Below are 14057 nucleotides of genomic sequence, written 5' to 3'. Positions count from 1 at the left end.
TAATTTCCGTAGGATATTACTCCCATCCTCCCCCACAAAAAAAGCATGATAAAACAGACATATTTCCCTTTCAGTGGTTTACAACACACATCACCTTACTGAAAGCCCTGAGAAGTCCTGCAGAAAGAAAACCTCTTATTTTTGTTTCGTCTAGCGTTTTCTGAATTTATTTGACCACGGCACCAATTTCTTTAGGTTAACTCCCAATAATTGCCCATGGAGCTGGCGTTTGGTGGAACACCCTTCAGAAACATTTTTTGGGGGTTTGCATCGTGAGCCAGGATGAAGCCCAGTGAAGTAATCAGCATCAAGTACATCTGCTTTAGGCATTTCTAGAGAGACTCTTGCCACTGAAGGCTTCAGACTCGTGTGAAATAAGTCACCTAAAGAGATGGTCAGAAAAATACTACCACTTTTCTGATCACAGTCTACTTTTTGTATTCTTAGCAGGAAAAATGTAATGGGATTTTATTAAAAAAAAGATTTTGGAGAAAAACAAGGCAATTTCACTGCCTACTTGCTCAGTAATGTTTATAAATCCAGTAGTGTGTGTTTTATTTGTTTGGGCTTTATAAATCTATAATTCAAACCATGTTTTATTATTGCCTTGAAGGCAGCCACCCATGTAGGCACAAGGAGCTCCAGAAACACACGACTAATTATTGTGGTTTCCCCTGCTGAACTCGAAGGGTTTGGCATCGGATCCCAGTCTCTTGGCTGCTGGAATGTCTATGCAACAAGCTGTTTTATTGGCATAAGTGGTAGTATATTTGAACTGCTAATTTAAATGTTCCTTTTAAGTATTCTCTTGCAATGAAACATTTTAAAACTAATAAATGCTACTTCTACCGAGTTTCATTGGGGAATGTAAGCACATTATTTGCATCTACCTTCTTTTTCTTTTTGTCATTTTCTTTTGATTCCCTGAATCAAAACTGATGGGATTTCATAATCAGAAATATTTTGCATGAGATGCTTTTTCACTTACCTATAAGACTTGAAAAATAATTAACTTAGGATGAGAATACTCTCTATCTAGAAAGTGCTTATCTCTACCACACGTATAAACACAATTCAGGGAAAAGAGTGATGTGACATTTAATATATTAAATTATCCACTATCACTCACTTCTTTTCCTTTTAGAGTGAGTAATCTGTGGTTAAATAAATAAACAGAAACCCTCTGAGACCCTTTGTGATATTAGGCAGAAGGAAGAAACCCAGAAGCAAAATGCAAAATTAAAATCTAACCATGCTGTCTCTAAACAAGATAAATGAGAGGGGAACTTGGCCAGGCCATTTGTGGAGTCACTTTTTAAATTTATAATGCAGTGCAAACTGTTGAGAAAGCAGAAGTGTCCTACATCCGCCAACCTCCTCTGTTGAACAGCCCTGTCCACTTCTCAGGTATCTTCATTTTCCTTAGCTACCCATGGTGGACCCCCTTGGCCTTTTTCTCAGCTCACATCCAATGTGGTAATTTTATATTCACCCTTCATCAAAATATACTACTGTGTTTATCTCCTTAGGGTCTTGACAGGTAACTGATCCATCTCAATAATAGTAATAATAATAATAATAATAATAATAATAATAATAATAATAATATGAAGACGAAGAAGAAGAAGAATTTTTGAGGCAAAAAATAAAATTAACGCCCTATCATTCTATTTTCACATATGCAATCTTTTCTTTTCTTTTTTTTTTTTAAAGATTTTATTGGGGAATTGGGGGAGGGAAACAGCGCTGGGGAATCAGGTGAAGGGGAACAGACAAGTTGCGGTTGTTTTGTTCTTCAGTCTAGCTGTGGAGGATGTTGCTTCATTGGCCCAAGCTGGCACCATCATTGCACTCTTTCCAGGCGAGGCAGATCAGTCGCCGGCTTCTGGACCGCCGCTCACCACACATGCAATCTTTTCTTAAAGGGCTCTTTGAACATAAAATGTCTTAAGCCATAGAAATAAATCTAATAATGAGGCTTTTACACAAGCACAAAGGGATTCCATCGGGGAAGATGATGTTGACTAAATACACATTGGCACCTCCAAAATCACTACTATAAGTAGGTAGCAGACTATCCCAGGATTTTCTGAATAATGTAACAACATTTTACTGGTAGTTTCCCCTCCAAGGTGGTCTAGACTAGACTATGGAAAAGGATGAGAGTCAAATGAAGTGTCTGATCCTTTGGATTGATCTCACCGAAAAGAAAACAGTCTAGTATATATTAGCATCCATGTATAAAACAAAATGAGGTTTTTCCTCTCAAGTAGAAGGTAGGAATATTTGATTATTGTTATCTATCTAACTGTACATATAGATGGTGTGTGCTATGATTTTTTTAAAAGACAGGATACACTTAACAGCTGTTCCCGTATTTCTCAGCTGCGGCAGGCCATATTCCCAGAGGAACGCTGCTGATGGGCCCCTGGAGAGAAGCGGTGCCGCCATTCGGACACCCGGCAGAGGGGGTAATTCTTTGTTTGAATTCTGTTTTTCAAAATAGAAATTGCTTTACTTACTGTTTCTCTGGTGAAAAAGATAACATGTTACTGATGTTTTTTTTTTTTAGATTAGAAATTAAAAAGAACAATGAAAGAATTCAAAATCATGCCTAATCCTACTACCTAGAGTTAACCGTGGGTAAAATTTTGATGCAGATCTTCCCAGAATATTCCTATATATCTATACCCAAACATACATTTTTTTTGAATAATGTATAGAACTATACATTTTATATAATGTATAGAACTATATAGAAATATGTTTTATCTTGAATGTTGGAAGGTCATCCATTTTAGGGTACTCTCTGGAGATTTCCAAGGCAGACCCGGGGAAATGACCCTTCTCTGATCACAGTAGCTTTGCCTCGAGGCAGTGAAGCAGGCACTGGAGCCAGGTTTCTGTGCTGATTCGCTACCTGTAAGTTTGTAATCTCTGTGCCTCAGCTCCTTTGTCTGTAGAATGGGGATGGACGATAATAGAAACCCCAAACAGGATTGTTGTAAGAATTAAATTACTCGCAGCAAGTAAAGCATTCATTATAGTATCTGGGTCACTTTAAAGAGTTAGTGTTTGCTGCCATTACTATAATACTTTTTTTATTTTTACTGATGCAATCCTAGGGACTTATTTTGTTAGTGCTGAAAGTTCAGACGGTAGGAAAAATGGCTTCTATGAACTACAGACTTTAAGGTGATGGAGTTACTACTGAAGAATGATTCTTAATCATTGTTTTCAGCATTTCTTGATATATATTCAATAGATATTAATTTTTTTGCCTATGACAATGGTGTGCTGCCCCAATGTATGAGGTCAGGGAACATAGGCAAGGAAAAATTAAAAGGAAAATTCCCTGTGTGGCCATTACCGATATTGATATAGAATAGTCCCTTTTCTGTGTCCCTTATCATCTCTGACTATTGAAGCTACAGAATAAGGGGAGCATTCCCTATCACCTTTGTTGTCTCATATGGCCTTTGAGTATGCTTCTTTATTTTTTTCTGCAAATTCTAGGATTGAAACTTATCAGTTATATTTTCATATTGTGCCTGATTCAAAGATAGAAGCGGCTGCATGAGAAAGATGGAAGAAAGATGGATCCTTGGAAAACTCCTGAAGGACACTTCTGATTGGGATAGGCTACATAGCAAAAGCCATTATTCACTAGCAACTTAAGGAAAATCTGTTAGTAAATGGTTGAGGACATAGAACAAACTTAGAATATCCAAAGCTAGCTTGAAAGAGGAGAACAAAATTTGAAGGAACACATTACCTGACTTGAAAACTTAAACTACAGTCATCAAGATAGTGTGTTGCTAGCATAGGATCAGCAAATAGATCAAGCAGAATAGAACAGAAAGCCCCAAATTAGACCCCTAGCTACATGGTCATTGAATTTTTAGCAAAGATGCCAGAGAAATCCTTTCAGAAAAATCCATTTGGAAAAAAATGAATTTCACTCCCTACTTCACATCACATGAAACCTTACTCTGAGATGGACCATAGATAGACCTAAATGGAAAAGCTAAAATAATAAAGCTTCTGAAAGAAAACACAGGAAACAATCTTTGTGACTTGGGAGAAGGCATTGATTCCATAGGCCATGGAAAGCAATAACCATAAAAGAAAAAAAGAAGCTAGATTTCATCAAAAGTAAAGTATAAGAACTTGAGTCAGACTTCATGAGTTCGTTGTGGTGGCCAAATTTACCAGCTGTGTGCCTTGGGCAATTTACTTAGCTGTCCTTTCTGTGCCTCAGTTTCCTATCTACAAAGTGAGGAGAATAGTAATGCAGTAATGTAATAACACCTGCCTCATCGGATCGTTGAGAGGTTTAAATGTGTTAGTACAAAAGAAGTGTTTGTGATGGTATCTGCATGTAGCGAGCATGGAATAAACTTCATTGAGGCACATTATTCAGCTGCAATAAGTTTTTTGAGGTTTTTGCCCCAAGAGTAGATTCTTGAGACACTTGCTATTACCTGATTGGTCCTCTAGTTAGCACAGTTTAGTGCTGACTGAAATGGGAGACAGTGGAGAGAGGCCATAAGGAAGGAAGCACAGGTTCCTGGGAATCGAGATTGGATACATAGGATCTTCCATGCTCTTAAGCACATACTATTGATCCATATTCTACAAATCGCTTTGTTTTTGGATGTCAACTCAATTTCTCCCATCCATGTGCCCATTCTAGAGTTAGTGTTTTAGTCAGCTGCTAGGTGGTTTAGTGTGTTGGGGGATGCATAAGTAAAAAAAAAAAAAAAAGTAAAGTCATAGGGTTTATAAAGGCCTGAACTACCGATCTAAGCATTATTATTGAGGGCTTATTGAATGTCCTATAAATCAAGTCATAATTCTGTCCATTTTATTGGGTTAAAAAATGTGTGTTTTCTCCCAGCCTATAATCCTATATTTTTTGTGTGTAAGCTCATGTAAGCAATAGTTCCCTGGACACTATATTTACCATATGTATTTTAGGAATAGTGACTTAAACGGGATCCCTTTTGTTATTGAAAGTTTCTTAATAAGCTTTTCTCTTTCAACTTCAGATGACACTGCTCAAGTTACCTCTGATTATGAAACCAATAACAACAGTGATAGCAGTGATATCGTACAGAATGAAGATGAGACTGAGTGCTCAAGAGAGCCTCTGAGGAAAGCGTCGGCTTGTAGCACCTACACACCTGAGACCATGATGTTCCTGGTAGCCCCATATCACTTAACTCACTCGTTTACTTGAGAAATTGGCTTCTGTTACAGAGATTGACTTAGAAATAGGTCTCTGAATCATTAGATTTACAGATATATCTCATTTGGATTACACACGTATTATAGCCCTACCCATATGCATCAATATAATTTTCCCTATCCAAGTCTTATTCATCTCTTAACGATTCTCTTCCTTAGTGATTAAAAACATAAGTATTTGTCTCCACAGATGATTACAGATATTTCTTAACCAAATCTAAAAGTGTAAATATGCATAGGAAACATGAATTATTTCATTCAGCAAAGTAATATTTTATAAAGATCAATCACTTAAGTCAAGTGTATTAGTTGTCTTAGGGTTTCTGTTGCTTTTTTTCTAGAACCTCCTTGATTTAGAAAGTGAGCCAATATTTATTTTCCTCATTATATTAAATCAGTTTTACATCGACACTTGCTACCCATTAAAATATATTTTAAGGAATTACTTTGTGTATTTAAAGAGACCCATTTAAAGAGGGTAAAATTATGTTTGAGTCAGGTTAATTTGGGATAGGTAGCAAATGGTAGAAAATACTGACTGTCATGTAATTATCAATTATTGCTATTATCATTTTTCTTTTACCTGATTTATCATTTATACTTTTAAATCAAAGATATTTACAGATAAAATAATTCATGTTTTCTTATCCTCATTATCTTTCTTTTCTTTCTTTTTTTTTTTTGATAAATGTACTCTTAAGAATGTCCTCATTTGACACCAGTTATAAAATGTCTATGCATTTACATGTTACATGTTTATTTGGAAACCATACATCACATGAATTAAATTAAAATCCCTAAAAAATATGGCTGTTGTCATTCCACAGGTTTAATGCTGATTTTGAAGCAGTAATACAAATTTGACCAATTAGAGTAGGTTGATTAACTCCCCTTCTCCACTCATGGGTTTCTTTTGAGAGTTAAGTATAAGCCAGGAACCCTCATCCCACAAAAACCTGCATAAACATATAAAGAGATAAATTTACATACTATTTTATTTTTTGTTTTGTTTCGTTTTTTATTATTGTTTTTTTTTTAAGATTTTTATTGGGGAATTGGGGAATGGGAACAGTGTTGGGGAATCAGGGAAGGGGAAACAGACAAGTTGCTGTACTTTTGTTCTTCAGTCTAGTTGTGGAGGATGTTGCTTCACTGGCCCAAGTTGGCACCATCATTGTGCTCTTCCTGGGCAAGGAAGATCAGTCGCCGGCTTCTGGATGGCCGCTCACTGCAGCTGCTGGCCTCTCATGCTGGCTGCTGGCCACACACGGTAGCCCATGGCAACCCACTGCAGCAGGGGCTGCAGCCTATGCAGTCGCCGGCGACTCACGGCAGCCCAGCTCCAGGTTGAGCTGTTGTTCAGCATCTTAGCTGTGGAGGGCAGTGTCACTGGCCCTCACATGTGGGATCCAAACCGGGGCCCTCTGGCGTCCCAAGCCAGCTCTTAACCATCGTGCCACTCAGCCGGCCCTACATACTATTTTAAAGTGCTCTGAAGCCCTTGAATCTTTATTTAAAACCCCCACAATAGACTAGAAAGGAGTTATGTCAACTTATGGAAGAAACATCCAGTTTTTTTGGTAACATTTATGTATGATCAATAGGCAGGCAACTAATAATGCAAAATTCATGGTTTGAAACAGTATCAGGACCTTTTCTCCTTACTTTGAGGTCAATGTCTTGCTCATCTTGATTTTTTTTAAAGATCACCCAGTCACCCATTCACCCTGAAATTTTAAGTCATTTATTTCAGATAAACTCAGTTGTTGAATTGAAATTACCCAAGCATAAATTGCTTTGTAGAAAAGTTGCAGGTTGTTAAAATGTTTTTATCTTTATTACAGGACAAACCAATTCTTGCTCCTGAACCTCTTGTCATGGGCAACTTGGACTCAATTATGGAGAAGTTAAATACTTGGAATTTTCCAATTTTTGATTTGGTGGAAAAAATAGGAAGAAAATGTGGCCGTATTCTTAGTCAAGTAAGAAATGCATTCATGCATATTACTTTAACTGTAGAAAAAAATATTTCTTGGTTGATTAAAGCTCTATACACGCTTGACACCATGGTAGTATTAGGCAGAGAAAGGAGATTTTAGTACCCAACATTCTGTAGATTCCTTGGTGGATGGTTAACAAAAGGAATTGGACCTTCAAGGGAGTAAAATACCACATTCTGCAATTAAAATATGCATGGGGGGGTTGTGCAGGGACACACAAGCAAGATGGGGAAATGACCTAAAATTCATAGAATTTAGCAAAGGAAAAGCTGACACAAGCCCTCAAAAGAAGAAAGTTGACTATTTATAAACACTAATCTATTGTAATAATTTCCATTGACTATTTTTCTAAACTTTTAATATTACAGTGCTTAGGCCTTATTAAAACTAAGATATTATGCAGAAATATGTTTCCCCCTTGTGTTATGGGAAACATATCAAATAGAGTTCTCTGCATTTTAATATGGAAAACACCTTTATATATCACATATATATAGAATGAGAACTATTGCTGCATAACAAGACTTCTAGTATTTTTTCCTTAAGCTAGACTATTTTCAAGACTTCCCCCAATAAAGAAATGTTTGTTTCCCTGAGGGAGAAAAAAATACAGAAATTGAGAATCTGAACGTGTTTGTTCTAAACAAGCAAAACAAAACAGTGGATTCACTCTATTCCTGAACATGTATCAAAATAAACACTCTTAATTAAAGGGGATGATGCAACACTATGTATCCACTTATTTAAAAATGTTTTAGGTGAGTTCTTATATATTGAATAAATATTACAGCAAAGATACTAAAGAATACCAAACTTGATAATATAAGACTTAGTTGAGAATTCAGGACTCAGATTCATTGGAGCTACTAACGCTTCACTGCAACACACTTGAAGAGAAAGCACATGTTATACTGATCTCTATTCTGAGCATCCGAAGCAGGCCTTGTTTGGATCTCTCAGCAAGTATCTAAGTGTGGAACTTTGGGGTGAAGATTCCTGATCCATGAAAGTTTGAAGGAAGAAAATAGAGGGACCTTTTCCTCTATTGCTCGTTGCACAAACCCAAAGTATTAGTCTAGTCTTCAAGAAGAAAAATATGTCCCTGCCTTAAAGGAACTTCCATTCTAGTTGGGAAATGAGATATATGTCAGTTCAACATGCTGCAGACAAAAGAAGTATGCTAAATTGATTGATGAAATATGAAACTCAGAATAATTACAATGTCTGTATAATAGGCAATCACTGCCTCTGCCAGATGCTATTCTGACCAAGAACACATCGAGGACTAAAAATGGTAGCCTTGGGTCTCTCATCAGGAATCGATAGTCCCATTCCTCTCTTCCTTTCTTCCCAGTGCTAAGCAACCTTTTTTTTTTTTTTTTTTTTTTTTTTTTTTTTTTTTAATTTAATGCTAGCTGATCTTGAGAACAGGCTTCAGGGCAGCCATTTGTATCCAATCCACTTTAACCTCACACCTCAGGGTGCCCCCTGGGAGGTTTTATATCCCACTTTCTGAAACCCATTGTACACCGTGACTGACTCTGAGGGAGTGATTTTTCCTGGAAGTATGCCTGTAATGGTGCCACAGGAAGATGTGACAGTGGGCCAGGAAGTCTTTCTCTTCTACTGGAGGATGTGCTTGTTGGTATGGAGAGAAAAGTCTTACATGTTTTTTTTTTATATATATATATATATATATATATATATATACACCACAGACTCCCCCAAACTCTGCAATTTAATCTTCTCAGTAACTTTGATGCAGATATATATTTTTAATCTCTATTTTAAAGAAGAGGAGACTGAGGCTTAAAAGAGGATATACTAATCATCCAAAGTCATATAGTAGACATTGGATCCGTGATTTGAATGCAGATATACCCATAGCAGAAGCCCATGCTTTTTATCTTCATTTAAACTGCTTTTCAACCCCCCCATAAAACACATCTCCCTATTACATCTTTAAACTCTCCAAATGGAAAGTTTGAGCAAGTAGAAAAGTGTCACCACTTTTCTATTCTTTGCGGTTGGTTTTAAAGCACAAGTGACAGGGTACCAAATACCATTGCAGGTATCTAGCTCCCCTGGAAGTTCTGTGAGGTGGAGGATGGGAGGGTGGAACTCGACCAGTTTTGCCACAAAATGTTTTCTGAGAGTAATGGACGTGAGTAGACATTAGAAAGACAAGAGATAATTAACGATTAGATTTTGACAAAATTCATAAATGTATTTTTCCAGTCTTCTTTCAAAAATAAAATAACTATATAACCACATGATCCTTACTATATCACTGTTTATTTTTCCAGTTTACAAAACATTAAACTTTTTGAAAATTCAGCTTTTTTCCTTGCTAAGTAGAACTTTATGAATTTTTTTCCCTATGACTTGAGTCTATAAGGATAAAAATCATGAAATTCTTACTGTGTGAAAGACTTTTTTTTTTTTTTTTTAATCTTAGTAAGACTTTAGGACAGCTGAAATAAATTAACTTGAACATTCCAAGAAATCACCTTTTGGCTGAAACTACACAGAAAAAGTCTCACAGAAGAAAGACTTTAAAAGAGACGTATATGCAGTGGAAATAACTTCTCACTCTCAATATATTCCTTGCCTTTTTGATGATTATTGTGTTTATTTTAACAAATCTAAGAGGGCATCATTCAAATTTTGGAACAATGCTTACTTTTTTCAGTTATGAATATTTATCTGGTTAATGGTGGCATTTATTTATGAGTTGGACTATTGTGATTGATTTTTAACAGCTTATTGGTGAAAATTCTCCTACTTTAAAATTGTACTGTAAAATATCCTGCTGTCTGAATTTTTCAGTTCATCTTTCAAATGTTTTAAGAGAATAATAAAAAGTTATGATTATTTATAATTCTAACAACATTGCTTTTCAAACACTGGTGATAGGATTCGAAGCAATTAAGAGTATAAAATCCAAAGCCAAAATGCTTGGTTTGAATTCTGGTTCTGATAATGTGTCAGCTGTGTGATCTTTGACAAGTCATATAACCTCTTTGTGCCTCAGTTTCTTCTGCTTTCAAATGCTAATAATTAACAATACCTATCTCAGAAGGTGCTGTTAGGAATAATTATGTGTAAATAATTACATATATATATATATATATATATTATTTAGAGCAGGCATCTCACTTATCAAATGCTAAATATATGTACATATGTACATATGCGTATATATATGATTAGTCCAAATTTAAGCTTTCTCTTTCTTTTGTTAGCACTTATAGTATGTACTATACAATTAGTAATTTACTAAGTCTTAGTCTCTAGTTATTGATATCATACAAAATTTAGTGCCTTGATATGTTTCCATAGTATATACGGTGTTTTGGTTGTTTTTTTTCTTAATTGTATGTCTCTATCTTTAAAAATGGATTATATACCCCTGTGGTCAGAGTAAGGTTAGGCACATAGAGGGCTTCAGTATCTATTTATAGTTCCCAATAAGTATCTCTACCAGCCGTAAATTAATGTTTTTTTCATTTTTTATGCCTAATACAGATTTTTTTAATGTATCCTTTTTATTTGTTCAATTTCTAATTTTCTATCTCAGATACACTTGACAATGCTCACTCTAAGGGGGTAAAATATAAATAGATGAAATTCAAATTTCTTTATAAATGAATCATTGTTAAATTTATTTGTATATTGAAAAATTGAAAAAAATTCTTAATAAATACTATCCTGGAATAAAATAAATTAGGGCAGGATAGCCTTTCCTCTTCGCATGTTTTTAAAGCTTTGTCTTTTATTTTACAGGTATCATACAGACTTTTTGAAGACATGGGCCTCTTTGAAGCTTTTAAAATTCCAGTTAAGGAATTTATGAATTACTTTCATGCTTTGGAGATTGGATACAGGGAAATTCCTTGTAAGTATAAGTTTTTTGTGAGATAATACTTTAAATATCCATCGAATTAGCTATAGGTAATGGGATATTGAATCATTAGCAGGTAGCACAGAATTCCACATTGTAAACATGACATGTGGCCACATGGTATAGCAATCAGAAGATAACAGCCTATGTTAGAACCCTGGCCCCTTCACTTATCAGCTGTAGGTTAGCCTGGGTCTCACTTCACCTCTGCATGCCTCATTTGTTAATATGTAAAAAGGGGACTATAATATCTGCTTAATAGAATTAGTATGAGGATAAAAAGAGATAATTCTAAGTGGATTATAATAGTGCCTTTCATATACTAAGTGTAATTTAAGTGTGTGTTAAAGATATCATTAAAAGTTAAATTTATTGCTCATTTTATATTGTACTCCTTTTATTGAGTGAATTCAACTTTTGTTCTGGCATCTGATGAGTTAAATCACCAACTATTGATTGAAGTTTCACTATAATATAAACCTGCCTGGGGGTAGAGGGACAGAAAGATGATGGTCTGAGTAATACACAGAAAAGAAGAGACATCTGGAAGTAGTTGTGGAGGAATTATTAGAAACATTTTAAAAATCAGATAAAGGCGAAGTCCAAAGGAAAAGACACAACCAATATTCAAGCTTATGAACATTGACTATTGTGAGAATAAGTTCATCATCTATAATCATGAGAAATTGGAACACAGCGATGTTAAATTATATTTTTGATATGTAGCCTTTCAGGTAGCATCAGACACATAAATAGAATTGTCCTACATGCTGCATAATATATGGAACTGGAAAAAAGGTCCATAAATCCAGTCGGTGAAATTGTGGAAATGTGTAGGAATGATGTGGTACTTTAGAAAATAAATGCCTAGAAAGAAAAATACTCAAAAATAATATGTTGGTTGGAACATGCCTTAGAAATATGTTGTTTAAAAACATGTTTTAACTTTTAAGTTTTAAATTTGTTTTTCTGTACCTTAAACTTTAGAATCCCATTACTTTTTGTAGTTACAAAGAGCCTAAGTTAAATAAAAATTATATGGAGACAAAGCACAGGTATTTCGCACAAAGGGGAGTACTTCAACCTAATGATTTATTGTTAACATACTGTTTTTCAAAATGCCATACACATGGTCCATTGGAATGAAAATACACAGCTGATGGTGTATGATAGGGAAAGTGAATGTAGAATAGAATCTATAAATTAGGTTTGTTGAAGACTGTAGGACCAAAATGCAGGCAAAAGAGGAAAGTGGGAGTAGGAGAGAAGAGCTTAAGAATACAGGGCCCCTTGGCAAAGTCTGGCCAATGGGGCCGTGGAAGTTGGAAGAGAAATATGAAAAAGGGGTAGGGTAGCTTGAAAAGATCTCAAGATAAGCCTTGGTTTCTTTTGTTTGTTTGTTTTTAATTGGGAAATTGGGGGAGGGGAATAGTGTTGGGGAATTGGGGAGGGGGACCAGTCAAGTTGCTGTTCTACAATCTTAGTTGTGGAGGGCACCAGTCGCTATCTGGCTGCCCGACGGCAGCTCATGGCCTCTAAGCTCAAGGTGCTGTGTTATAATCTTAGTTGCAAGTGGGCATAGCCACCATTCCATGCAGGAGTCAAACCAGCAGCCTTGTTGTTATGAACACGCACTCTATATCCACTGAGCCATCCGGGTGGCAGCTCAGCTCAAGGTGCTGAGTTCAGTCTTAGTTGCTAGTGGGCATAGCTACCATCCCATGCAGGAGTTGAACCAGCAAACTTGTTGTTAAGAGCACGTGCTCTCACCAGCTCAGCCATCCTGCCACCTGTTGGCAGCTCAGTGGCTGCTCAGCTCAAACGTAGCATCACTGGCCCATGTGGGAATCAAACCAGAGGCCCTGTTGCTCAGAGCTCATGCTCTTAAGCTAACTCTTAACCAACTGAGCCACTTGGCTGGCCCAAGCCTTGCTTTCTTAATAACATTTTCCCAAGAGCCACCCTGGTTGGATGTCAGTGATTGACATGGTTTAGTGATTCCTCAAAGGTTGAGTAGTTACATAAATGAACTTTTATAGAAAGGAAGCCACTTAAAACGCTAAAGGAAAACTAGTTACCAGATGAAATTTACAAATTAATTTCATATTTTCAAATATAATCAGCTATAGACAAGTTCTATTGAGTAACATATAAGAATTACTAAGTTTTCTCTAGTATATCATTAAATCATAAAGAAAGCTGACCAGTATTTAAGTATAAAAAGAAGTTTCCAGATTCTAAATTTTATTATTAATTTTTACATTTTCTTATTACATTTTTATATGTTACAAATGATAAGATGTTTTTCCTGAAATAGTGGTTTCTTCATGCCATGTGAAAATAATTTGTTATAATAAACCTGCTTGTTCTATTAGAAATCCCAGGCACTTAATATAAAGAGAATTTATTTACGTTTCCTCACAAGAAAGTTTAGCTTGATTGGTGATCTTTTTTAAATAATACATGTGGTAGGGCTGTAAATTAATACTAATGTGGATAATTATTAAAAGCTTTGTTCATTATTCATTAATATTAGCATACATAAAAATTTGTTGTATATCTACTTATTTGAATATTTACTCCTAGAGAGTTTACATTTGTAATGTCTCTAGCTAAGTAAACCTATACCTAAATGAAAAAAAGCCTAAGAGTAATCAAATTGGGTTTGATTAACTTTAGTAGGTCAATGACCTAAAATTTTAGAAGTTTAATTCTACTGAACTTCTAAGTACACTTTTAAAAATTTCCAAGAGAAGAGGGAGAATATGAAAGCTTTTAAATTTGTACCCAGAACTCTTACTAAAATTTGAAGAATCTAGGTTTTAAAATAGACATAGGTAGGTAGGTAGATAGAAGATGATAGATAGATAGATAGATAGATAGATAGATAGATAGATAGATAG

General features: G+C 35.4%; 1 protein-coding gene across 2 annotated transcripts in view; it reads left to right on the top strand.

The window, feature by feature from the left end:
* Positions 1–14057, top strand: part of PDE3A (phosphodiesterase 3A) — a 275542-nt gene that overhangs the window by 236982 nt on the left and 24503 nt on the right. For both annotated transcript variants that reach the window (XM_019661758.1, XM_019661756.1), the window contains exons 7-10: positions 2386–2471; positions 5052–5206; positions 7095–7232; positions 11037–11148. In XM_019661758.1, coding sequence (XP_019517303.1) covers positions 2386–2471; positions 5052–5206; positions 7095–7232; positions 11037–11148 — 491 coding nt within the window. The remainder of the gene's footprint in view (positions 1–2385; positions 2472–5051; positions 5207–7094; positions 7233–11036; positions 11149–14057) is intronic.

This window comes from Hipposideros armiger, unplaced genomic scaffold, assembly GCF_001890085.2.
Source record: "Hipposideros armiger isolate ML-2016 unplaced genomic scaffold, ASM189008v1 scaffold_360, whole genome shotgun sequence".
NCBI lineage: Eukaryota > Metazoa > Chordata > Mammalia > Chiroptera > Hipposideridae > Hipposideros > Hipposideros armiger.
This window is presented reverse-complemented; position numbering and strand designations above follow the sequence as displayed.